Genomic DNA, 24,869 nt, shown 5'->3' with positions numbered 1-24,869 from the left:
TCATGCAGAAACTTGCATCTGCATGGAGATTTCCCTCAATGGATGGGGGAAATTTAGAAAATACCAGTCATGGAGATATTTGCCGCTGGATGTGAGTATCTCTGTTTTCCTCCAGACCTCCAGCATACAAGGAGATATATCAGATTTGGGCTTGATCATGTGGTTCAGAGATGAGATTAGTACAGTAATATGCTGTATGCACATAAATTTTCCCCAGGAGTAGAAAAGTAAATTTAGAATTTCTCCTTAATTGTTGCTATCCAGTGGTCCAGAACACTAAAAGTTCTCCTAAAAAAATTCATGATGCGGGTGGCGCTGTGGGTTAAACCACAGAGCCTAGGACTTGCTGATCAGAAGGTCGCGGTTAGAATCTCCGTGACGGGGTGAGCTCCTGTTGCTCGGTCCCTGCTCCTGCCAACCTAGCAGTTCGAAAGCACGTCAAAGTGCAGTAAATAGGTACCGCTCCGGTGGGAAGGTAAACGGCGTTTCCATGCACTGCTCTGGTTCACCAGAAGCGGCTTAGTCATGCTGGCCACATGACCCGGAAGCTGTACGCCGGCTCCCTCAGCCAATTAAGCAAGATGAGCGCTGCAGCCCCAGAGTCGGTCACGACTGGACCTAATGGTCAGGGGTCCCTTTACCTTTTTATGTATGTATGTATGTATGTATGTATGTATGTATGTATGTAGCAAGTATGTCATTCTAAAATACCTGTCCATATTGTTTGATTCAAATTCCAATTTGTTATTTTAAGTGCATTGTTAAGGATCCTGAAGAGCTAAGACGAGAACTAGAGAAGCAACTGGAAGTTTGGCAGAGTGGAAATGCTACTGAGGTTAGTGAATTGTTCAGTCAAGCAATATACACGTGCATAATTCTTTTGGAAAGCTTTTTATTGAATATAAATGGAATGTGTTGTTTAGTCGTTTAGTCGTGTCCGACTCTTCGTGAACCCATGGACCCAGAGCACACCAGGCACTTCTGTCTTCAGTTGACTATGAGGGCCACTCCATTTCTTTTACGAGTTTCTTGCCCACAGTAGTAGATATGATGGTCATCCGAACTGAATTCGCCCATTCCCATCCATTTTAGTTCACTGATGCCTAGGATGTCAATATTTATTCTTGCCATCTCATTTTTGACCACATCCAACTTACCCAGGTTCATGGTTCGTACATTCCAGGTTCCTATGCAATATTTTTCTTTACAGCATTGGACTTTCCTTATAACACATTATTTCCAAAGCCATGTTGGGTTCTGGTACTGCTTAATCACTACAGAGCAAGGAGCAGAATTATAGATGCTGATAATCTTCTGCAATACATGGACGGCAATTATACACATAAAGACCCTTAGCAGCTGATCAGTTTGTACCACAGGATGCTAAGACAAAGCTATACTCGAAAGTTCTAGCAAGAATTATTTTTAAAAGTATTGCTGTAAAAGTATTTGGAACTGATATATCCTGAATTATTTAGGTTTTGTAGTTGGGAAAGGGATTTATGTATAAAAAAGTTTAATTCTCTGGGCTTTTAACTTTACTAATAAAAATTCTATGGGTTTTTTTTATCTTAATGTTGCAGGAAAAGGCAGCAGCAGAGATGTGGCAGAGATATCTCCTCCTCACTGCACCACTTTCACAGCAGCTCTGTGAGCAGCTGAGACTCATACTGGAGCCAACTCAGGCAGCCAAACTGAAGTAAGTTGGGTCACTGTAAAAATAAAAGCAGAGACCCCATACATTGCGTTTTGGCACCCAAGCCATCTTTCCAGCTAGAACTGCTTTAGCATACAGTGGTACCTTGGGTTAAGTACTTAATTCGTTCCGGAGGTCCGTATTTAACCTGAAACTGTTCTTAACCTGAAGCACCACTTTAGCTAATGGGGACTCCTGCTGCTGCTGCGCTGCTGGAGCACGATTTCTGTTCTCATCCTGAAGCAAAGTACTTAACCTGAAGCATTATTTCTGGGTTAGCGGTGTATGTAACCTGAAGCGTATGTAACCTGAAGCGTATGTAACCTGAGGTACCACTGTATTGTTACTATAGGATGTATCATTCAGGTCCCACTGGAATCAATGGCAAGAAATCAAAGTGATTCTAGACTGCCTGTTGCATTATGTGTGCTGTATAAATGTGTTTAAGTCATTCATTTTACATATTCTTTGAAAGTTAAAGCGCTGTAGGTTTTGATTTGACACAGGCCACTATTTCCAGAGGTGTAGCCATATTCGTCTGTTGCAAAAACAAGACCATTGTATCACTTTAAAAACTTAACACATTTATTATAGTATAAGCTTTTTGTGGACAAAAGTCCACTTCATCAGAGGTACATGTGTGTGGTTTGCATGTATGCATGCAGAAAAGTATGTAGTAGGGATGGGGAGCCAGTGTTCAAATGTTGTTGGACTACAACTCCCATTATGCCTGACCTTTGGCCATGCTGCCTGAGGCTGATGGGAGTTGTAGTCCAACCATGTCTGGCAGGCTGCCATCCCTCATTGATATGGTTTGATCTGGACACTTCTCTGGATCAAACCGTATCATGAACAAAAGAGCTCTTTTCATTCACAGGGATGACTGGTTTCCAGTGTTGGAGGAAAGAGGAAGGGAGCATATTTTTGCCAATTTCTCCTGCATCTGCCCATGCTGCTTCTCCTTCTCTGGGGAGTCATTCAACCTCCTAGAGCAGCTTTGCAGAGGGTGCAGGAGGAATTATTGGCAGAAATTCACCTTCCTGCCTTCCTCCCAACAAGAGTGGATTTCCACGCAGGTTTAGTAGCAAGTTCCAAATTAAAGATTGCAGAGAAGCTTATTTCTCCCCCTGAAAGGAAACATGCCCAGCCCTTGTAGGCAATGCCTGCTGAAATCTCAGAGGGGAAATTCGGTGCCTTTGACCCACCCATGTGAAACCGAAATAAATTATGCAAAATAAGAAGCAATATGCAAATAGGCCTGGCTCCTCTAAATATCAGGACAGTTACATAGGTGTGCAAATAATGAATCTTGATTCCCCAAAAAGCTGTCTTATTTTTGGCTATTCATTATCTACCAGTTCATGTAAAATACTTTCTCTGAAATTGATATCCCAAGTTCTTTTTTCCTCCCCCAGCAACTGTTACTGTTAATATTTTGTCTTTTCTTGTTAACTGCCAGAGGTGATTATAGAACAGGAAAAAGGCTGAACATGCGCAAAGTAATTCCATATGTTGCAAGCCAGTTCCGAAAAGATAAAATTTGGTTACGGAGGACCAAACCCAGCAAAAGGCAGTACCAGATCTGCCTGGCCCTTGATGACTCTGCCAGTATGGTGGACAACCACTCTAAGCAGGTAAAACAGAAATGGTGAAGAAGCCAACTTAAAAGTCTTATATGAATGAATTCAGCACGCATCAGACTTGCAGTTAACTATACAGGAGGCATTTTCCCACCTCATTGCTGTTCTTCTTCCTTCTATTTCGTCAGCATGGCTGCTACTGTTTGCTTCCCTCTGTCTGCCACCATGGGGTTTACTTACAACAGATGCTCGTTCAAGAAGCTCAGGGATAGTGACAGGGATATAGGGGGGTAATCATATGGCTGTGATGGATGAGTATGCATCTCTTTCCCTGCAGCAGGGAGTTTAGCAGTGGGGATGATCACCAAGGGGAGAAAGTTAAAAGCAAGTGCAGATTGCATTGCAGGGGTATATCATTCCATTTTCTAATTCCTTTGCTTCTCTGATAGTATCACATATCACAGTGCATTTTCAGTCCATGACAAATGCATGAAGCAGTTTTAGAATTTTGCAGTTCGTTAACTGTTCTGTGGTGATTTCTATGTACTTCGCGTAGATATACAACAGACTCAAACTTTTATTTGTTTTCTATAGCTTGCTTATGAATCCCTGGCAGTGATTGGAAATGCTTTGTCTCTCTTAGAAGTGGGACAAATTGCCGTGTGCAGGTAAGGCTATTTTAAAGCCGGAGTTGTCATAGAAATCTTTTTACTCCTGCTCACTGCACTGTTTTAAAACGTTTCATTTTATTTCAGTTTTGGAGAGGCTGTTCAGCTGCTACACCCATTCCACGAACAATTCAATGATCAGTCGGGAACGAGAATACTCCAGCTGTGCAAATTTGAACAAAAGAAAACTAAAATAGCTCAGGTATCTCTCATCTTGGATGAGTGGGACTGCCTTTTTTCATTAAAAGTTCCTAATGTTGTGTTTAAATAAATATTGTGCCAGGCTAAGGGTGTTCTTGGGTTAGTTCGCTTACTTTCCTGTCCAATTTGTCCTTAGAATGTTACAAGAAGAAAATGGTCTTGTCTCTGCATTAGCCTGGTATATTGCTTGTAACAAAAAAGAATGGTGCAGTCTTGTATTTACTGCAGCCCCTTCAAAACAGCCAAGGAAATAATGTGGCTGCTGTAATAATTTTAAGTCTATTTTGAGTTCACAACCTTAGGCTGCAGTTCTCAACTTGCATTCCCATTCATTTCTGTAGAACAATTGTCTTAGAAAAGAAATGGTTAGCTCACAGCTGATGCACATATATTCTCTCACTTTTCTACAGTTCCTAGAATCCTCAACAAATATGTTTGCTGCAGCACAGCAGTTCTCTCAAAGCATTAATCCAGGTGAGTTCCCCCCTCCTTTTTTGTATACAAACAAGTTAGGCATGGTAGTAGAAATAGTTCTTCATTGGATTTATCAGGAGCGTGGCTCTCTTGGCAGAATGCTGAATACACAAACTGCAATTGTTAGTAAATAAGGCTGAAATCCTAGCCTAACGTATGTGGGGAGTAAGCCCCATTATTGGGTAGGACTTGCTTGTGATTGGGCTAGCTTTGTGAGCTCTTCTCAGATTAATATTTTAATTCTTGTTTCTTCTTTGTTGGTACTACTACTGGACAGTGGGGATGTTTCTTCCTGTTGCTTTTAGAACTTTCATAAGCATTGATTGTCTAACTTTAAATTTCGTGTCCCATTTTTCGGAAGCAAAGCTTTCACATCCCATTCAGGGATGTATTTTATACTATTTTTATACATAAAACTTTGTTCTTGGGGCTGGCTTTCATGTCCGCTTGTATGTTAAAGTAATAGAAAATGTTAGTAAGACTGAATATGTACCCTTTTTCTAGTTTTGTTTGCTAAAACTGAAAACATGCCTTCCTCAATAGAAACTGCTCAGCTACTCCTAATAGTGTCAGATGGAAGAGGTCTTTTTCTCGAAGGTAAAGAACGTGTCACGGCAGCTGTTCAATCTGTTCAGAATGCAAATATCTTCGTCATTTTTGTAGTGTTGGACAACCCTAATTCACGGGTGAGTAAATGAACCATCAGATAATTATACCACTTTTAACTGGGTGGAAAAATCGCCTTGGTTGGGTTTAAAATAGGTCCAAGGCATCCTGTATATGAGAAACTTTATTAAACTGGTCAAGCTTCCTGTCAACCATAGATTTGGGAGCTGAGGTTTCATACTATAAGGAAAAATCTACTTCCATCTGCACTTATTTCTCGTTCTTGCCTTCAACATTCGTTTTGCTGATAAGAAAATTTGCCTAATGTTTACAAACTTCCAGAGTTAATTGCTGACTACCTTTCCTGCAAAATAGTTTTTTTGATATTTAAATGCAGCTTCTTCTGCCTCTCACCTTGGGGAGGAAAGCGACAAGTCCCTTTCCCTTGGAGGTCCAGCTCAGGTTATTCTCAGCCTGACTTTTCAGGTTCTAGATCAAGGAACAAAGTTCTGCAAGCATCTTTGTCTTGACATCCCCTGCCACAATACTGGCATTTAGTATTCCTACTGTGTTAAGTTTCTTTGCAATCACAGGTAGCAAATTGTGCATGGAGACTATACTATAAAAGACCACATGGAGTAGTAAAAAAGCTATAAGTAGTGTATGGTGCCAGCCCTGAAATCAGCACTAATATTCTCTCCCTTAGTGACCTCCTGCTTCAGTAACTATTGTTAGGATCGCCTGCAAAGGCTACAATCCACTCATTTGAAAACACAATGAATTGACTCTTTCAGGAGATTGGTGAGAGATGAGAACTGAGGGAGGCCCCTTTTCATTGATCTAGCTGCATAATGCTACTTGTGTAGACCTGTATCTGATACTGTCATTTTAATTCACAGGATTCCATCTTGGACATTAAAGTACCTGTGTTCAAAGGCCCAGGGGAATTGCCAGAAATCAGGTCATACATGGAGGAATTTCCCTTTCCTTTCTACATCATTCTGAGAGATGTGAATGCCCTCCCAGAGACCCTCAGTGATGCACTGAGGCAGTGGTTTGAACTGGTGACTGGTTCAGACAACGTGTAAAATTTGGCAGGTCATGTGAACATATGGGTGCCAGTTAATGGCAAAGGTCGTCAGCAAATTTGAGTTGCTGTTCAGACGGGCCAGAAATTACACACTAACATAACATGCATTTTCCCCCTTAACAGTGCAGGAGACTATGCAAACGGTGATGAACTAAAAGACTGTTCACTTTCTTGCCTATCTCTGAAAACAGTGGAAAACCATCTCCTGTTTTTTTTTACTCTTTGTATAATTTATTCTTATTTCTGTATCACTAAGAAATAAGTGGCTCCCAAGACTTATTTTCTATAGTAGTAAGAAACTAGTTTCCTTCTGAGAGGAAGTTGCAACTAGAATGATTAACCATAATTAAAGAATACTTGTCTGTTTTGGGTCACATGTGAGAGTGGGACCCTGTGTTTGGAGGAAGGGTTGAATTTTACACAACCAAAAAACCCCACAACAACCACAAATCCTACTTGAATACTTGAAACTGTCACTGAACAGTTGCTGGTTTTATGATAATGCTGGAAGAGTAGTTTTTTTAGGGAAAGACTCCGCGTTATCATTTTACACTGTGAACTTTGCCCTCTGTTCAAGGGAAATAGTGATAAACACATTTTAGTATCCTGAAAGCATGCCCAAGGCTCTTTCTGTCATCTCCTATTCCCTGCCCCCCAAAAAACTTTTTTCATTGCAAAAGCTATGCATCAGTCGTGATTACTAATAAACAATGTTTTGCTGTTTGTAATTGTGGTGTCCATTATTTGTTGGAATATTAAGATTCTATATTAAGAATCTTGGGAACTTAATAGAATTGGTCTTGAGTGGGCCTGAGCTTCCTGCGCTGCTGTCACCTCAGGTCTGCTTCCTCCCCACCTCTTCCAGGAAAGCACTCATCACATGATGTGTGCTTTGCTTGCACAGCCCATAAAAGAAACGTGTTCACCATCAGATGCAGATTTCTCCAGCTTCATTCCAGAATGGACAAAGATGGGTGCATTGATGGATCACAAGGCCTCTTGGAATTTGCCCTTCTCTCTCTACAGAAGATAAAGCAGGAATTCAGTATCGGGGAAACAACAATAGAAGACTTAAAAAGAAAAAAAGCCAACCATTGTTGATACGCATTTGTCAAAGACCTCCAGCTCCAGGGAAACGAAGCTGGACAGGAGCTTGGGCTGATGACATTATCCTGAAAGACTCACTTAAGGCCTTCTTGGAGAAAATGATTTTGAAAGCTACATGGATGACCCGGAGCCCTTTGTTTTGCTCTGTTCAGAGGGCAAATCCAAGCCTGATTTCTATGTTTTGACAGTTAATTTCCTCACCATAGTTTTCTCTGTAAACAACTGTGACTTTGAGGGGTGACTAAGTTAGCCCCCTTTGGATAAGCACACAGAATATTTAATGTTTCAGGATGAGTCTTCAGGCACATTCACTTAGAATTTAAGCATTACAGGAAAAAAATACATGAGATCAATAGCATAAGAAGCTTGATAAAATGCTGGCATTGCAAGCCAATATACTGATTGTTGATGCAGAACTGAGAAAGCCTAATTAGATAATAGAATCAGCAGTGCTAAAATTGGGCAGCAAGGAAAAGCTCATATGAAAGGTCCAAAGTGAAAGGAGTGAAAGATGCTCAAATGATGTGATATTTATGCCCAATTTTTCCTTTGGATTAGTTCCCCCCCCCCACAACCTTCCTCGATTTATCAAAGAAAAACAAAGTTGTAGGAAAGGAGCTGATAAATCATGCCCCAAATTCATACTTTGCAACTTCTGCAATAATTTTGATTAAACAATTTACTATCGGCAAATACAAATAACTGCTATTTTTTTTAAAAAGTATTGAATAGAAGTTACATAGCACTATTGTCAAAACCTAAATGATGCAAAAATGTGTATCAGTGTTAAAAACAAAATCTGCTGTGAATACAACTTGGTAAATTAATCTATAAAGGCAGATTAATTCAGGCCAATTAAAGTCTTTTTCAGCAGGAGATATAAGCATATTGCTACAAGATAGGGGATGGGGAAGAGTGATGTACCATTCTGATACGCAGGTTTGGGCTTTCTCCAAAGGATGTTACAAAAATAGGAAGATTCCTTTTATTCCCACTTTAACAAGTTCAGTTGTGTTGCATTAGGGTAAAGAAAATCTCTATACTCTTAACTTCTGTTTAACTTCTGATGGTAGCAGTCTTTAACTGATTAAAAAGGGCCACTAGTGAAGTCACCAGAGTTAGAACTTTAAGCTTGCTCTCAGGCACAGGCCTGTTGTTATTGTTTAGTCGTTTAGTCGTGTCTGACTCTTCGTGACCCCATGGACCAGAGCACGCCAGGCACTTCTGTCTTCCACTGCCTCCCGCAGTTTGGTCAAACTCATACTGGTAGCATCGAAGACACTATCCAACCATCTCGTCCTCTGTCGTCCCCTTCTCCTTGTGCCCTCAGTCTTTCCCAACATCAGGGTCTTTTCCAGGGAGTCTTCTCTTCTCATGAGGTGGCCAAAGTATTGGAGCCTCAGCTTCACGATCTGTCCTTCCTGGGAGCACTCAGGGCTGATTTCCTTAAGAATGGATAGGTGTGATCTTCTTGCAGTCCATGGGACTCTCAAGAGTCTCCTCCAGCACCATAATTAAAAAGCATCAATTCTTCGGCAATCAACCTTCTTTATGGTCCAGCTCTCACTTCCATACATCACTACTGGGAAAACCATAGCTTTTACTATACGGACCTTTGTTGGCAAGGTGATGTCTCTACTTTTTAAGATGCTGTCTAGGTTTATCATTGCTTTCCTCCCAAGAAGCAGGCGTCTCTTAATTTCGTGGCTGCTGTCACCATCTGCAGTGATCATGGAGCCCAAGAAAGTAAAATCTCTCACTGCATCAATACTGAGCCTTGGACCTTATGCACTTACATGTGTACCTCTGAGCCTGTAGAAAGTACTTTTTTGTTGTGTTGTGCTCCCCCCTCCCTTTCTCTCTCTCTCTCTCTCTCTCTCTCTCTCTCTCTCTCTCTGTGTGTGTGTGTGTGTGTGTTCTCTTCCTGGAGCAAGAGGAGGAGGAGTCATGTGGCTTTGGCTCCCAGCTCAGCTGATCCTACAGGTGAACTGAATCTCTTCAAAAGGCAGATTTGAAAAGCCTGCACCTGTGCTGTACATACACTATGCTTGTTTGTAAGGAAACAATGTTCTATCCTTTCTTGGGTCGTTTGTTTCACTGCCAGTTGACGGAGGGCTTCTTATGTTGCAGCTTCTGGAAACTGTGAGTAAATATTCCACTTAAATGCAAAGTGATTTGCAAATCACTTATTTGAGTCTTTTTGTGGGGAACGTTTGTTGAAAGGTGGATGAAGGCAGATGTGAATCTAACTAGGTTTAAAAAGGTGCTTGGAGCAATCGCCGTTGTGCTTGACGCTGCCATGAAAGAGTAAAACTCTTCCAAAGCCCTCTCCGGCCCTTTACGTGGGCTCCGCTTAGCTCTGGCCGGAAGGGCTGCTTCGTCGGCGAGGCTGCAGGAGTCCGTCCCGCCCTTCAGTTTTCAGAGGAGGAGCCGCTCTCGGCCCACCCTGCGCCGTCCTTTCCAAATATCTGCAAAGTCCGCGCGCTTTTCCCTTGCAACCATCCGCGAAGGGCGGCCTGCTGAGCTGCTCGCCCCGCAGAAGCAGAGTTTTTCTTTCCCTCCTCGCGGAGCTGCCCGGCGCCGCTCCGAGCAGCCTCGTTCTTCCCAAGAGCCTGGAGAGAGACGCCGGGCGGGGAAGGGGGAGCCTCCGCTTCCCTTTCCTCTGACGCGCCTCGGCAGAGCGCAGAGAAGGAAGAACGACGCCGAAGCGAAGCGCGCGCGCGCGCCTCAGTCATGGCGTCGTCCCGGCTGCCCCCGACGGCGCTCACCCTGAAGCAGGTAGAGAGGGAAGGGAAGGCAGGTGCCCCCCAGCGAGGCGACTCTTCGCCCTTTCCTCGGCGAGGCAGAGAGCAGGGTCTAGGCTTGGCGACCGGGCATTGGAGGAGACTGCAGGGTCGGGGCACAGCAGCAGCAGCAGGCAATACTGTAATGGCTTTGCTACCATTAGGTCAGGGGCGTAGCCGTTCCTGTTAATTATTTCTATTACTAATTCCATTTCTATACCGCTTAATTTAAAAATCTAAAGTTGTGAACAAGAAACGGAAGCTATAGCAGCAACTTAAGCAATAACCAGTTTTTTAAAAACAACAACAACAAGCAGTTGCTTATGGCAAAACTACAACATTATTCCTAATACATAAATCGGGATTGGTTCCTTCTCCATCCCACGCCTCTCACCCGGGGCCCAAATAAACTCAAAGCTGTTCCGCAAAAATTCCAGGAAGGGGAAGGATCCTAGAAACTCCTGGCAGCACCCGAGCTTTTCAGTCTGGGCTGGCTTTTGTGGGCAGCTGGGAGCAGCTTCCTCAGGATGTCCCTTTTAGCAGTCGGGCAGCGCTCTCCACACCCAGTTCCAGGTACAGCAGGGTGGGTAAGTTGCCCAGGGGGTCCCAAGGGTGGGGAAAGGACATCTCACCACCCCACTGTTCCTTCACCAGCCTCTGTCTTTTCCTCGAGCTGCTTTCACCATAGCATTTGCATGCTGAGGAAAAGCTTTGCCAGCTGATTTTCCACAGGAAAAGGAAAGTTGGTGTAAATAGTATAGTTTGTATATGGCATGTTTATGTTCACGCTTCACAGGAGTGATGGGGACCCCATTAAGGCTGCATTTATATTCGTCTGAGCAATAGCATTTAGCAATAGATTCTAGGGGTTATTTGGATAGGCATGCTTGCTTCTGTTCTATTTCTTCACATTTTGGGTGATGGAACATATACTGCTTTTTGACCCAAGAGGGGATGATGAGCAGGTGATGTCCTAGAATTGTTCTTGGGTCCACTTTTTTTACTGCCCTACCCTCTGTAGTGGACAGGACAAGAGTGTAGGAAATAGAAAAGCAACCTATATTTTTTTTCTGTGAAAAAAAATCAAGAACTTAGGTTTCTTTTCTTTTCGAAAAGGAGTTCGTTCTCCTGCAGAATTTTAGCATTCTGGTTGCTGTGAATAGCAGAGGAGTTAACACAGGTTGTACTGACTGAACTTTCTGGATAAACAAGGCCTCACCTCTGCTGTGCTAGTGGACCTTGCAAAGATGGGAGCAAGTGCTTGCCCTTATAAACATGTGCTCCACATGAGTTTGGCCATTCACGTGTAGCACAAGCTTGTCACAGGTCTGTAACTCAGGCATTTACACTCCTCGTGTAAATGGGACAGTGGTATTTATATGGGACAAGGTACTTGCAGAAATCTTATGCAGATGAGTGCTTTACCTGTGGCATTGTGTGTTTTGCATCTGAGCTTTTTAACTTAATATTTTAATTTCAGGTAGGTAGCCATGTTGGTCTGACACAGTCGAAATAAAAAAATGTTCGGTAGCACCTTATAGACCAACTAAGTTTGTTCTTGTATAAGCTTTCATGTGCATGCACACTTCTTCAGATACCTGCACACGAAAGCTTATACCAGAACAAACTTAGTTGGTCTATAAGGTGCTACTAGACATTTTTTAAAAAAAAAAATTAATTAATATTTTAAGTGAGACAATTTATAAATGAATGGGCAATAGTGGATGTAAGGTAACTGGTAGTTTGGAAAACATTGCATTTTACATGTGAACGCATTAATGTATTAACATATCGTCCGTCTTTTTTCATTTAAAAATTTATTTGTTTTGAATTACAGAAAAGAACTGTTTTTCTTTCAGTGTAGTAAGTGGTGATTTGTGGCACACATGGGCCTCTTCATTGTAGTGTTTGAATCATTTTTATGATCCTGTCAAATGTTTTAAAACTCAAGGTTACCTTTATTCTACTTTTGGCGTGATTTTATAGATGACTGTAAATGGACCAACATGGGAGGGCAGGTAGTTAGATTTATAACTGATTTATAGACTGTGGTTTGCAGCAGAAAGCAGATGGACCCCGTAGTGGGATTACTACATCCATAGGTTATATACACAGGTTCAGACTCCAGTTAAAAGGATCTCTGGGCTAGATCTCTACTTCAGATCTGGAGAGCATCTGACATTCAGAGCTGATGAAAGGTGGAAAATGTCACCCTCCAGATGTTTTTGGACTCTGCCAACAACCCCAGCTAACATACCACAGGTTGACATCCCTGGAATAGACAACGAATACAAAAGTTTTATCAGTCACCTGACTTGGTTTAAGACACCTTTCCATGAGGATGTGAGTGCATGATCAACACTAGATTGTGCAAACAGTAAAAGGGTCATCCTTTATTTTTCTTGATACCTTGCAGTTCTTGAGAAGGCAGCAGGTCCTTCAGTTGTATAGAAAAATTCTGAAGGCTGTTCGTCAGGTGCCTAATGAAGCTGATCGCCATTACCTCAGGGACTGGGCAAGGGAAGACTTCAAAAGAAACAAAGGTGCTACAGACGAGGTGAGAAATACTTGTGGTTCTGCTGACTTGGTACACAGCAGTTGAAGGTTGAACCTTTATTCCTGGCTCATGAAGATGTCTTCTCCGAGACATCCAAACAGCCTGTTCAGAACACCTCATAATGACTGGGAATAATTATCACTGTGTCTCACCTGCAAGAGGTGCCACGGTAGACTGGACAAATTTGGAATATTTGATTAAATGACTCAAGAATGGGGGCCAACCTAGCAGTTCGAAAGCACCCCCGGGTGCAAGTAGATAAATAGGGACCGCTTACTAGCGGGAAGGTAAACGGCGTTTCCGTGTGCGGCTCTGGCTCGCCAGAGCAGCTTCGTCACGCTGGCCACGTGACCCGGAAGTGTCTGCGGACAGCGCTGCCTCCCGGCCTCTAGAGTGAGATGAGCGCACAACCCTAGAGTCTGGCAAGAGTAGCCCGTACGGGCAGGGGTACCTTTACCTTTACTTAGGAAGGTAATTATTAAATAGTGTTGGATGGATCATTTTTATGGTTATAATACTTAAATGAATCCATCCCATGTGCCATATCCTTCCCTTAAGAAAGGGCAATCATGGCTCGGAGTGGATTGGGAGGGGAGTAGTTGAGCCACATTGGACCAGGTAGAACAGGGGTCAGCAACCTTTTTCAGCCAAGGGGCGGTCCATTGTCCCTCAGACCATGTGGGGGGCCGGACTATATTTTTTTTGGGGGGGGGGATGAACAAATTCCTATGCCCCACAAATTACCCAGAGATGCATTTTAAATAAAAGGACACATTCTACTAATGTAAAAACACGCTGATTCCCGGATCATCCGCGGGCCGGATTGAGAAGGCGATTGGGCCACATCAGGCCCCCAGGCCTTAGGTTGCCTACCCCTGAGGTAGAATGTTGATAGCACCAAAGGCATTTGTTAGGTCAGCACTTTCTGCAGACAGATGTCACCAAGTTTAATATTCTTGTGTTTCACTCTTAAATACTGCTTCAGTATACCGCGGGCTTTCTCAACCTTGGGCCCCCATATGTTCTTGAACTATAAATCCCATAATCCCTGTCCACTGGCCATGCTGGCTAGGAATAATGGGAGTTGTAGTAACAACATGTAGGGACCCAGAGTTGAGAAAGACTGGTATAGTGGATAGGTGGTTTTTAACAGCTCTGATACTTTTCTGTGGCCTTAACCTTTGTATGTATGTATGAGCTCCAGTGGCACAGTCTCAAGACTGAATACAATAATGTTAGGTGGTTAACAGGGTGTCCCTGCCCACCTGTCATTGTTGCCTGTTGAGGTCAGGTTCCCCATCCCTGTCATAGAGATTCATTTGCCACACACGCTGCCAGTATTCTGGCATCTTTTCAAAATGTGCCTGTTTATGTGCCTGTTAATAAAAACAGTGACTGTTTTTATTAACACAATATGCCTCACCTGCTATAGTTGTCAGATTCTCTTAATGCTGTATTACTGTTCATTTGCAGTTAGAGTATGTGGTACTCAGCCCTGAGCGCCTCTCAGAGGAAGGGTGGTGTAAAATATAATAAGGATTAACTGCAATCATAGAACACTTAGGAAATGACCAAGGAACTTTATCTTGCATTCCCATTTCAAAAAGTTTATGCTAGTGCAGCTGTTGGTTCTTTGCTTCCTAAGCGTATCTAGAAAACAATAAACATATGTTGTTGTTGTTGTTGTTGTTGTGGAGGCCATTTCAGCATGGTAGTTCTTCAGGAGAGGAGTCATAAGATGCAGTATTGTTTGTTATGTGAAAGATCTTTCTGTTATGTAACATAAGCAGAGGCTTTTCTAAGTGCCCTCTAGGAGTAGCCGTTAGGGTGAGATTATTAGTTGCGAATTTTATGGATGTAAATATAGACTGATAAAACATTTGTCGAAATAGAAGGACAGATCCAGTGTATGAATGCATATTGCCTTGCATGTGCCTACTAAGTATATAATTTCTGCTTTGCAGGATACAATTAGGATGATGATCACTCAGGGCAACCTACAGCTTGAAGAGCTTGAGAGAACACTAAAGCTGGCAAAATCATAGCCTGATCATTCACTGATGGTGGAACACAGTGTTTTTTCAGTGTGTCTCCCTCAAAAGACTGCCATGGAAGGACCTCTCACACAACCAAACTGATTTCTGTGGAGACTCCCTTATTGGTAAGTAGACTTAGATAAAGCAGCTAGCACTGCTATAGGTGAGAGTGTTGAGATTTTTTTTAAGGTTCAGGTGTGATGGGAAGCAGCTCATAAGAGGTTGAAACACAGGGAGATTTCTAGTTCTGAACTAGGTCTGTAATAATGTGGGAGGTGTGCGCTATCTTAAGTAGTTGTTCTTAAGGTGCTGCTCTTGACACTTCTGAGGGCAGTTAACACTTCTGAAATCCATTGAAACCCCCAGAAAGTGACCCATACACATCTAAACCTGCCTGAAAACAATGGGATACTCAAAATGAACAGAATGCAGGAAACCTTTAGTAAATTTTTGATGAGACATTCTGTGTGTTTCCAGAGATGGAGGATAGTCAGTTATGCTTCTTGTTTCCAGCAGGCTTAGTGCAACCTAATATATGTTTTTTCCTGCTCTGGATAGTTGGGCTCGAAACAATGGATTCGAGTTATAAGAATGGAGATTACAACTAAACATCAGGAGGAACTTTCTGACAGTAAGAGCAGTTCAACAGTGGAACAGACTCCCATGGGAGCTTGTAGACTCTCCTTCTTTGGAGGTTTTCAACAGAGGTTGGATGGCTTTAGATGAGATTCTTCCATTGTAGGGGATTGGTTGGACCAGATGACCAATGGGGAATCCCTTCTAACTCTATAATTCTGCAATGGGTAAAGATATTCAGTTAGATTGTCTGCTACGTCCTTCCATTCCATTTTAAGACTCTGGTGAGATAACAGGTTCTATGTCTTCAACATCAGCCAACTGCTCAGTTCTAACCTGACAAAGAGTTTTGGAGAACTCAAAAACCTGCAGACTTACTTTGTGATAGTGCACTATTAGCTTGTTTGGTCTACCTTAAATACGGATTTTGGTGTTAGAAATTGCTTTTTTAGCTATATCACACAGCCCAACACCACCACCTCCAAATTGTAACAATTATAACCTAGGCACATTTAATATGCTTATAGATTTATGGATTATCGGATTTAAATTCATTGTAGGATTTAAATTATACCTCACTTTGGGCAGCATAAATTTAGACCATAGAAGCGCCTGAATGTAAAAAATGTGGAGTATTTGGATTGAGGTTTTGTGCATAAAGAGCTTTATGTACTTTTCGTATACAACCATCTCTCTTTAAGGACTTCATTCAAAATGTTTATACTCTTACATGAGAGGTAAGATCTGTGCCTGGAGAACTATTTCCAAATCACAACAGATTTGGCCTCGATTCAGCATTAGTTGTGCAATAATAGGGCTAGCAAAGCACAATCACGGGCACATCCAGAGGCATACAGTGTTAATATATTGCATCCTCACTAAGATGTGCAAAACATATATGCAAGTCTGCTTACATACACTAGATTTCTTTAGCTGCATTGGGCTGTTGAACTTTTAAAAGCAATAGCTGTTTTTGCCTAAGTGTCATGCCAAAGTTAATGTTAAAGATTACCACCCTGGGTGAAAAAAACACCTTGACACATATCACAGCACTCAAGATAGATTTAAAAATAAAGTAAGGCTGAATAACAGTATAATTTGAAGACTTGAGACTACAGAATCCATCAGGGGCCAATCATGCATATAGAAACTTTAAGGCAAGTTTTAAAACTTTTTGTTAAAAGATGAAATTCATGTAGGGCAAGTACAGTGAAGACAGAATCTAATATAGGAAATACGGCCCATTTCTGTATTTGCAAGGACCGTTCTATTCTCCAAGTAACAGTTAGTGAGCCAGAAGAACATGTTGCTACTATCTAGAAGTATATTTTTTCCTTTGAGTGAAACAAGGTACCACACCTTAGTTAGAAGTTGGCTGGGGCATCAGGACCCAGCTAAAAAGGCCATATTTAGCTCACAGACCACCAGTTGACCATCACTATACAAGGACAAGGCGTTAACTTTTAGGAATTTACTGTAACTCAAAGGCACTCAATATCTATCTATATATAATGTTATTGCTGGCTGCAAGTATGGCAATTAGCTTTTTGGTTGGAAGGACTAAAACTTCAGCACCTCCAGTCCAAAAGCTGATCAGTAAAACGGTATGACAAAAGTACACATAGGCAGCACAAAGTATTAGATAGGACTTGAAAATCACTTGCATGACCTGTTAGTACACAGTTCCCCATACAGGCTACTCTATCTGCATTGGGGTAGGGGAACCCATAGGATTCATAAAATGGCAATGCAGTTCTATGAAGGAGGAAGAGGTAGGCTTGCTAATTTGGGGCGCTTAATTCTTTTATTTTCAAAAAGATACATGAGCACATATGGTAGAGCAAGAGAATGCTTCGCTTCAATAACATGTCTTAAATACGTATAAAATAAAACTTTACAAGATTCATAAAAATGGCACAGGCATACTGGAGAGCTGTATCATCAGCACTGAAAAGCCACGCAACTAGGTTCTGTATTATACTATCACCACTGGCACACTGTAGGCACACTGTATAGGGATAAAAGAAACATTTTTAACAGGGGAAGGAAAATTCAATGCAGTTTCTGTACAAAACAAGTGCTACTTGGAGGGCAGCAATCTGCATTCCTTGTGAGCAATGCACGAGCAAAAATCCTTATAATCTGAAAAGGCCACAAATCCCCAAGAAGTGTAAAATTCCAATAAAATTAGCTTAATTGCTGTTTGTGAAAGTTATCAGTTCCTTTGCAACATTTCATGTGAGCAGGCAAATGCTAATGTTCCTTCTGCACTTTAGTCCTTAGCTTATAGAGTTCCTCTTCTAAACTTTTTATATGTTCTTTGAGGAGTGCTTTATCTTCCTGGGCTCTCTGGTCAGCTTGGCTCCGAGCTTCTTCAATCTTCCTCTCATACCACTTCTCCATCTGGCTGGATACAGCCTCAAAAAAGTACTGTGTGATTTCCAGAGCTTGAGAAGTGCCTGCAAGTTGAGGGCTGACCTCTTTTCCTCCAGAGACAGCAGGTGGTGGTGGCGGCGGCGGCTGCTCTGCAGAGTGGGTGCCTGCATGTTGCTGAGGCCTGTGCTTCAACTGACCACTTCTGCCAGACCTCTTCGTTTGAGTTCCTTTATCTATAAAGCAGCCTCCTCTCTCCACCTCAGTCTTTGTAAATTCGGTAGGGGTCTTGGAAACAGTTTGTACCTTTGCATGTCTCAGTTTGGAGCCTGAGTATTCAGATGGTGGCAGTTCTTGTTTCAATCTGCTGAAACTTGCTTTGTCTTTGGGCCTTACAACTTGAGGAGAAACTGCAGCGGGAGTTGGGCCAGCGCCAACTAACTGTTGCTCTATTCCTGTAAATAAGGAAATATGAACAGTTATGAGTTGTTTTTTTAAAAATGTTTTTATTAAAGGTTTTCTTGGTTACAAAAGTACAGTCAGTGACTCTGCTTTCCGTTCATAGAATTCTTTCTTCAGCAGTTATACACTAATGTTACAGACAGTATAAGGTTAGGGGTTGATAGTAAACTTTCATTCTTTTACATAGTGTATGTGTAAGGTTTTTGTGCCAGTGTCACGTGGGTAGGTTCTCTTACTATTCATTTACTCGTTTTCATTGGCAGTGAGGGAGATTGGGGACTCCAGGGCATGGTTGGTTGCCTTCAGTTGACTGCAATGAGTTTTGTTTGCATGTGTGAGGTGGAGGGGTTGTTGGGTCAAGTTAGCCATATCAGTTCATATGCTGTCGGTGGGTTCTTGTTGGGCTGTGTGTGTAATAAAGGGGAGCCACACCAGGGTGAAACCATCCTTTTTTATTTGTGCCCATGCTAGCTTCAGTTTGTTTAGTATCAGTGGTCCATGTTCACTCCTGACAGGCCCTCCAGTGTCTAGCTATGATGCTCCTGGCTGTTGAGAGTGGGTGGGTTATAGTGTGAGCATTATTGTCTTGGAAAATATTAAATAAGGCCAGTTCTGGGGTGGCTTCTTATGCTTAGTTATTTTGCATATTTCTTGTAGGACTGACGTCCAAAAGGGTTGGGTTTTGGGGCATTCCCACCACATGTGGAAGTGCAGCCTCTCCAGCATTTTGGTGAGGTTCCTGGGTGTATCAGTGCCAGCCACCATCTGTAAATAGGTTTCAAGGTGAGTTCCCTTCTTTTGGCTGAGATGGATTAAACTATGATCTAAACAATCAGGCAGGGTTTATTTTGTAACCTATGTTGTGCTCCCTTTTGATTGAGATGAGGGGGTTTCTGGGATTCTAGTATTTTGTGGAAACCATGGCATGTCCCTCTGCTGTCAGGAGGTGGTTTTCAAAGTTGGTCCAAGGCCTAGTGGCTGCTGCTTTTACTGCTAGATTGTTTAAGGTGGTGTGTTTTCCAGGGTATTTGGGCGTCTCCTAGTTTAGTGTTGTGGGGATTTTCCTTAGATTTGAAGGAGTGGGTATGCTATGGTGGGGGTGTTTTTGATTGGGTACGCACGGCGATAGTCACATTGTTTCGTCTTATCTTCTAAGACGTATGGGATTATGTGGTGCACTTGCTTGGTGGTGATTGATCTATGTTGGAAATTCCCCATCCCCCTGAGAAGGGGAGGTGTAGTGGTTGGAGTTTTTTCTGCCTGTCTGAAGGCGGCTGGAGCACAGGCAGGCAGCTGTGCACCCCTAAGTGGTACAGTTTAAAGAAGCTGCATGCCTGCATGGTCCCTCTGTGTTATGAGGGCCAGAGCGTGATGATGGTTTTTACCCAGTGGTACCTCACAAGTGAAACTACAGCCACTCTTGAGTCCCTCTGCCACCTGCGTACTAGTGGCAACATGAGTGAGGAGTGGCTGAAATTTCGCGCATGATGTACCAGAGGGTGAAGCCACTGTCACACTCTGGCCCCAGGCAACGTATCTTCCAGGCCTATTGTTGAGACTCCTCAGGAGAGGCTTCCACACCACAGCTGAACGAGCCCCCGCCAATGCCTCTCCAGAGCGGGTCTCCCCACCCCCTTCTGGTGCCAGAACGCCATTCCAGTGAGTTCTGGCTGAAAAAAAGCCCTGAATACTATATGATTGTTTCAAAGGACTACCCCCTGTACTGAAGGTGTTGAAGAATGTCCAACTGTGTGCTAAATTGCTTCAACTCTCTCTGCCCAGCCTTAGCTGTAGATGATTGGCTATGTCATGGGATACTGATATCATGGGATGTTTAAATAACAAGCTGCATTGGCCCTCCAAAATAGCTTGCTCCTTTCTGCCGTATGGAGGGCAGATTGTGATGGGGGCTTCACCCAGTGGTATATTTTGGGTGAAACAGACATCACACCCAAGACACTCTGCTCCCAGCGCCACTTTCAACATTGGGCCACTGGTCTCGGGTGTGGTGTCTGTTTCACCCACAATATACCGCCAGGTGAAGCCACCATCACAATCTGCCCTCCATACTGCTCCTGGGTGATGTATCAATACAGCACCCAGGCCTACCATATTTTTCGCTCTATAGAACGCACCTTGTTTTAGAGGGGGAGAACAAGGGGGAAAAATCTCCCCCTCTCTGCCCAGCGCCCCTTCAGCAAAGCGGCAGGAGGGGGACAATTTTTTCCCCTTGCTCTCCCCCTCTAAAAGAAGGTGCCGTTCAAGGTGCGTTCAGTCGCCTTTAGGCGGCTACCTTGGAAGCCTGGAGAGCGAGAGGGGTCGGTGCACACTGACTCCTCTCGCTCTCCAGGCTTCAGTGAAGGCAACCCGGAGCCTCCAGAGCGCGGCGGGAGTTTCCGCTGCGCTCCGGAGGCTTCAGGTTCCTTTCGACCTGCTCTTTGGGGCTGGTGGGGAGAAGCCCGCCGCCAGCCTCAAAGAGCAGGTCAGGGAGCAGCGAAAAGGCGTGCAGCCTTCCCACTGCTCCGCGAGCATCTCGGGGCTGCCAGGGAAGCCCAGGGTCCCCCACCCCAGCCCCAAAGCCATCTCCAGTCGGGAGAGGCTGTGCAGGGGAAGCCATAGCCGCGGGCAGCCTCTCCCTGCCGGAGAGGCTGCGCGCGGCTATGGCTTCTTTAGCCCCGCACAGCCTCTCCCGGCTGGAGAGGTTGCGTGCGGCTAAAGAGGAAGCCAAGACAGCAAGCGGGATCCATCCCGCTCGCTGTCTTGGCTTTTGCCAAGGCACGCGCAGCCCCTCTGGCAGGGAGAGCCTGCGCACGGCTATGGCAATACCCCCACCTCCCGCCAAAGCTCACAGGAGCCGCACACCCTTTAAGGAGAGTGCAGCTCCTGCGAGCTTTTCTATGAGGAGGGAGAAGGGACTGACTGGCCGTGTCAGTCCCTTCTCCCTCCTGGGGAAAAGCCCGCAAGAGCCGCTTTTGGGGGCTTTTCCTGCCTGCCTCCCCCCTGCATTCGCTCCGTAAGACGCACACACATTTCCCCTTACTTTTTAGGAGGGGGAAAGTGCGTCTTATGGAGCGAAAAATGCAGTATTTACAGCAGGGGTGATGAACCTCTGCCCCACTATTAAGGGGGTGCACACATGACTAATCATAGCTCATTCTCTCAACCACTTTCTGGTATTCATTGTCTCAACCAGAGACAATGAATACCAGCCATCACCTAATTGGGACAAGCACTAATCCATTGATCAGCGTGGAAGAGGATCTGATGGCATTGGAGGGGGTGCTCCCTAATATTACAAATTCTTTGCCACAATACTCTAGCATAGCTTTCCCCTCCAGAAACTACTAACAAAAAGATACCTGGAGTGTTGGCTTCTTGAACAACAAAATACTGCTTCCCAAAGCTCTGCTCTGTTGTGGGCACTCTACTTCTTCCAGTATCTTCCGAGACACTATTCTGAAGGGCAGTGCAAGAATGTTGTTGCGAACCATCCGACTGCAGTGGGGTTTGGCTAGCTTTACAGTCCTTCGTACAAGGAAGATTCTCTGTATCCAAAATCTCAGCGAGTGACTCACATGTAGACAGAGTTGATTTTGGCCTTGAAGATCTAGAGTCTCCAGAAAGCTTCGACTCCAGGTTCTGAATTTTTAGCATGCACCAAGCTTTCAGTTCCCCCACCAACGATATCTGTAAGGGAAAAACCCATGTACAAATCAGACGCCATCAAATGACAGTCTATTAGTTTTAGCAGCTAAATACATGCTAGATTATTGTTGCAGCCTGATCTACTGAGTTAAAGAGAACTTAGCGTCCTATATAGTAAGGAAGTTTACAAATCTAGCTTTGGGATAATGAATGTTTTCTTTGAAAGACCCTAGCAATAACGGATCCGATCTGCACTCTTGCACACTGAAATGGAACATTTGCATTGGTGTATTGGCCTGGAACACTGTAATTATACCATGATTTGTAGCACTGTGATAGGACCACAGTATATGCAATAGTCATTATTAATTGCTAGTGCAGTATGTCTGGAGATACAGTCTTGCTTATTCTACCAAAATGGGGGAGTAGGACATTGCTTGTAAGATTATTATTGCTGCATTAGAGCCATAAAAATGTCAGAACAAATATGAAGATTCTTGAGGATAGCAAGCAGGAGCATTCTTTTTAATCATTTTATATTTCATCCTTCTGCTTGGCTAAAAAATATATTGACCTACGTGAAGTTTTTAACCTCCCAGATCAAATCTAATAATGTAACCAACCACTGCTGCGGACAAACGTCAGCTCCCTTGGCCAGTAAAGCGAGGTGAGCGTCACAACCCCAGAGACATTCACGACTGGACTTAACAGTCAGGTGTCCTTTACCTTTACTGCACCCCCATGTTCACCAATGCACAGGGTTGTTGACTTTTTTTTCTTATTATGTAAGGAAATAGAAGTTTTAAGAGACATTCTGAAAGCATTTTCCTGCTGGGTTTCTAAAACTGGAAGTTCAAATGTTAGCTACCTAAAAGGCAGTCAAATTATGACACCACAAAAATCAAATGAGAGGCAGATATTTCCTCAGAATATGGGTTCGTTTAAGCATCTTGCAAAAAGGTTTTACATAAGATCACTGAAATGGATAAGCTGCCGTCAAGAAATATATTTAAATGGCTTATTTCCAACCACCCAAGTAAGCTATCTATGACTGCTCAAAATGAAAATGTATCACTATAACCAGATAATTTTCTTTTTAAAATTGCTTGTCATTCTTTTAGATAAGCGCTCTTTTCTGTGTATCTTAAATGGAAAGTTTCAGATTCCTCATTGTCTTATATGCTCCACGAGATACTTATTTTCTAATCTACCTGGCGTTTCTCCCCTTCATGCCTTTCCAACTCGGCATGCTCCTGAAGACGATGAAGGCACTCTGTTCTTTCTGCTGACAGCCTCTCTGCCATCAATTTGTCTAAAACGCGGAGCTGTGATAAAAGAGGAAAGCACAGCAGAAATGACAACAATGCATAGGCTGACTTATTAAACTTCATTACTTTACTACTGGTAATTTAACTTACCAAGGGCAAAAATTGCATCTAAAAAGGACAGCAGAAAAGGCATTTGTGAAACATTGTGAATAAAAATATTCCTTTCAGTGTTTTTAAAAACACTGCAGGTTATTTCAGTTGGCTGCAGGTATGACTCTAAGGAGTGACACAATAAACAAATGATCAAGGTGATACCTTGATAATAATAAGAGATACTGCAGTGATCAAGGCAGATTTCTGGTAATTCTAAACCCTGCTTGCTTCCCAAGGCTTTTCAGACCTTCTTGCTCAGTGCAGGAATGTCTGGCAAGGAGAGTGGTGCCACTGTGTCCTGCATTGCAGCCCCTCCAGAAATACAATTAACTAATGTCTGGCTAGGCCAGATCTGGCTACTCCATGGGGCAACAGCCACATAGAAAAGATTGCCACGTTACGAGTTTCAAGCAGCCTCCACCTGAAGATTGTAACAAGTAGACCAGAAGTGGAGAACTGTTTTCTGGCTGGCAGGCCAGATCCTTGTGTCTCCCCACCCCTAGGAGGGCCAAATCTGACAGATGGGCAAACCCCTGAAGACCTAGTGACAGTCAGTGCTCTTTTGTAAACAGCCCCTCGCTATTCTTTAAAACCTCATTTTCAAAGAGCAGCGTGGAGCTGTTTGCAAAAGGGCTTTCAATCAGCTCACCCTGCTTTTTGAAGTCTGCATCACCTGGTGTCGTTCTGATGTAAGGTGATTGACAGGTGGGGAAGAGAAAGATGGAACAGGGTTGCACCCTCTGCTCACCAACAGGATAAGCTGCAGGTTCTGCTACTCCAGTGTGTTCTCCCAGGGAACGGGACCCTGCCTATATCAGTTGACCCAGCCACATCAGCTGGTGAACAGGTGGGTATGATTTGGGGGAAATGGCTTCATGGGCCAACTTGGACCCCCTGTTGGGCCAAGAGTGTAGTCTACGGGCTAGAGGTCCCCCATTCCTGACGCAGACCAACCCACACCCTATAGGCTTTAATCAGGCTCCTGGTGTTTGAAGAAATACTTTGTCCATGGAATGTTTCCTTACCTGATGCTGAGTTTTGTTTTCCATTTGACCTAGTTTGCTGTTCATCTTATCCTGCGCTGTAACAAGCTCCGCTTTTATTTCTTCCACAGCGGCTGCCAGCTGGTTCTCTACTTTATCTATCAGTGGCTCACAACGACATCCGTTTATTGGTGCCTGCAAGAAGCAAAACAACTGTGACAACACATCCCCTGTATCTTAATAACAACTATGGACAGCAAAGCAACCACAACAAACAGTACTGCTTGGAGCCTCCAGGGAGAAAACAAATATACAGGTTATACAGTAGGAAATGAAAATAAAATAAATTTGCCTGGACGTTTTTTCTCAAGAGTTCATCCTTCGCATTTAGAGTATACAGAGGGCCTTTATTCGTTTAGGGAGAAAAATGGCAAGATATTAGCTGTTTAGGAAAAGCACAACTACAGCCAATAGTTTAAACAAATAGCTCGCTTGACCTGCTGCTGTAAAAATGAGTCTACGGTAGAACCACAGCATTTCCCATTGACTGCAGCTTAGAGGCTACCAGTGTATGCTCCTTGAGCTCACACAGTTACGATCAGATCTCTGTG

The 24,869-nt window shown here is 43.4% G+C and overlaps 3 protein-coding genes across 16 annotated transcripts in view; 2 read left to right on the top strand and 1 right to left on the bottom strand.

Annotated features, from left to right (window-relative positions):
• The window catches only part of MDN1 (midasin AAA ATPase 1), a 90,267-nt gene extending 83,229 nt beyond the window's left edge, over positions 1–7,038 (top strand). The window contains exons 95-102 of the mRNA XM_053381483.1: positions 755–835; positions 1,584–1,699; positions 3,156–3,330; positions 3,871–3,944; positions 4,032–4,146; positions 4,556–4,619; positions 5,163–5,305; positions 6,125–7,038. Of these exons, the coding sequence (XP_053237458.1) occupies positions 755–835; positions 1,584–1,699; positions 3,156–3,330; positions 3,871–3,944; positions 4,032–4,146; positions 4,556–4,619; positions 5,163–5,305; positions 6,125–6,313 (957 nt within the window). The 3' untranslated portion in view covers positions 6,314–7,038. The remainder of the gene's footprint in view (positions 1–754; positions 836–1,583; positions 1,700–3,155; positions 3,331–3,870; positions 3,945–4,031; positions 4,147–4,555; positions 4,620–5,162; positions 5,306–6,124) is intronic.
• A 2,808-nt stretch (positions 7,039–9,846) lies between these two features.
• LYRM2 (LYR motif containing 2) lies at positions 9,847–24,465 on the top strand. Its single transcript, XM_053381482.1, has 4 exons — positions 9,847–10,200; positions 12,622–12,762; positions 14,727–14,923; positions 24,390–24,465. Exons 1-3 carry the CDS (start codon positions 10,156–10,158, stop codon positions 14,805–14,807), a joined length of 267 nt encoding a protein of 88 aa, XP_053237457.1. The 5' UTR covers positions 9,847–10,155; the 3' UTR covers positions 14,808–14,923; positions 24,390–24,465.
• Positions 17,157–24,869, bottom strand: part of ANKRD6 (ankyrin repeat domain 6) — a 68,661-nt gene continuing 60,948 nt past the window's right edge. For all 14 annotated transcript variants that reach the window (XM_053381452.1, XM_053381459.1, XM_053381458.1 and 11 more), the window contains 4 exons: positions 24,301–24,453; positions 23,066–23,179; positions 21,569–21,896; positions 17,157–18,202 (listed from right to left, as the gene is read on the bottom strand). In XM_053381452.1, the coding sequence (XP_053237427.1) occupies positions 17,628–18,202; positions 21,569–21,896; positions 23,066–23,179; positions 24,301–24,453 (1,170 nt within the window). In that variant the 3' untranslated portion in view covers positions 17,157–17,627. The remainder of the gene's footprint in view (positions 18,203–21,568; positions 21,897–23,065; positions 23,180–24,300; positions 24,454–24,869) is intronic.

The sequence above is a fragment of the Podarcis raffonei genome, chromosome 3, assembly GCF_027172205.1.
Source record: "Podarcis raffonei isolate rPodRaf1 chromosome 3, rPodRaf1.pri, whole genome shotgun sequence".
Lineage (NCBI taxonomy): Eukaryota > Metazoa > Chordata > Lepidosauria > Squamata > Lacertidae > Podarcis > Podarcis raffonei.
Note: the sequence above shows the minus strand (reverse complement) of the source record. Positions and strands in the feature narration are given on the sequence as shown.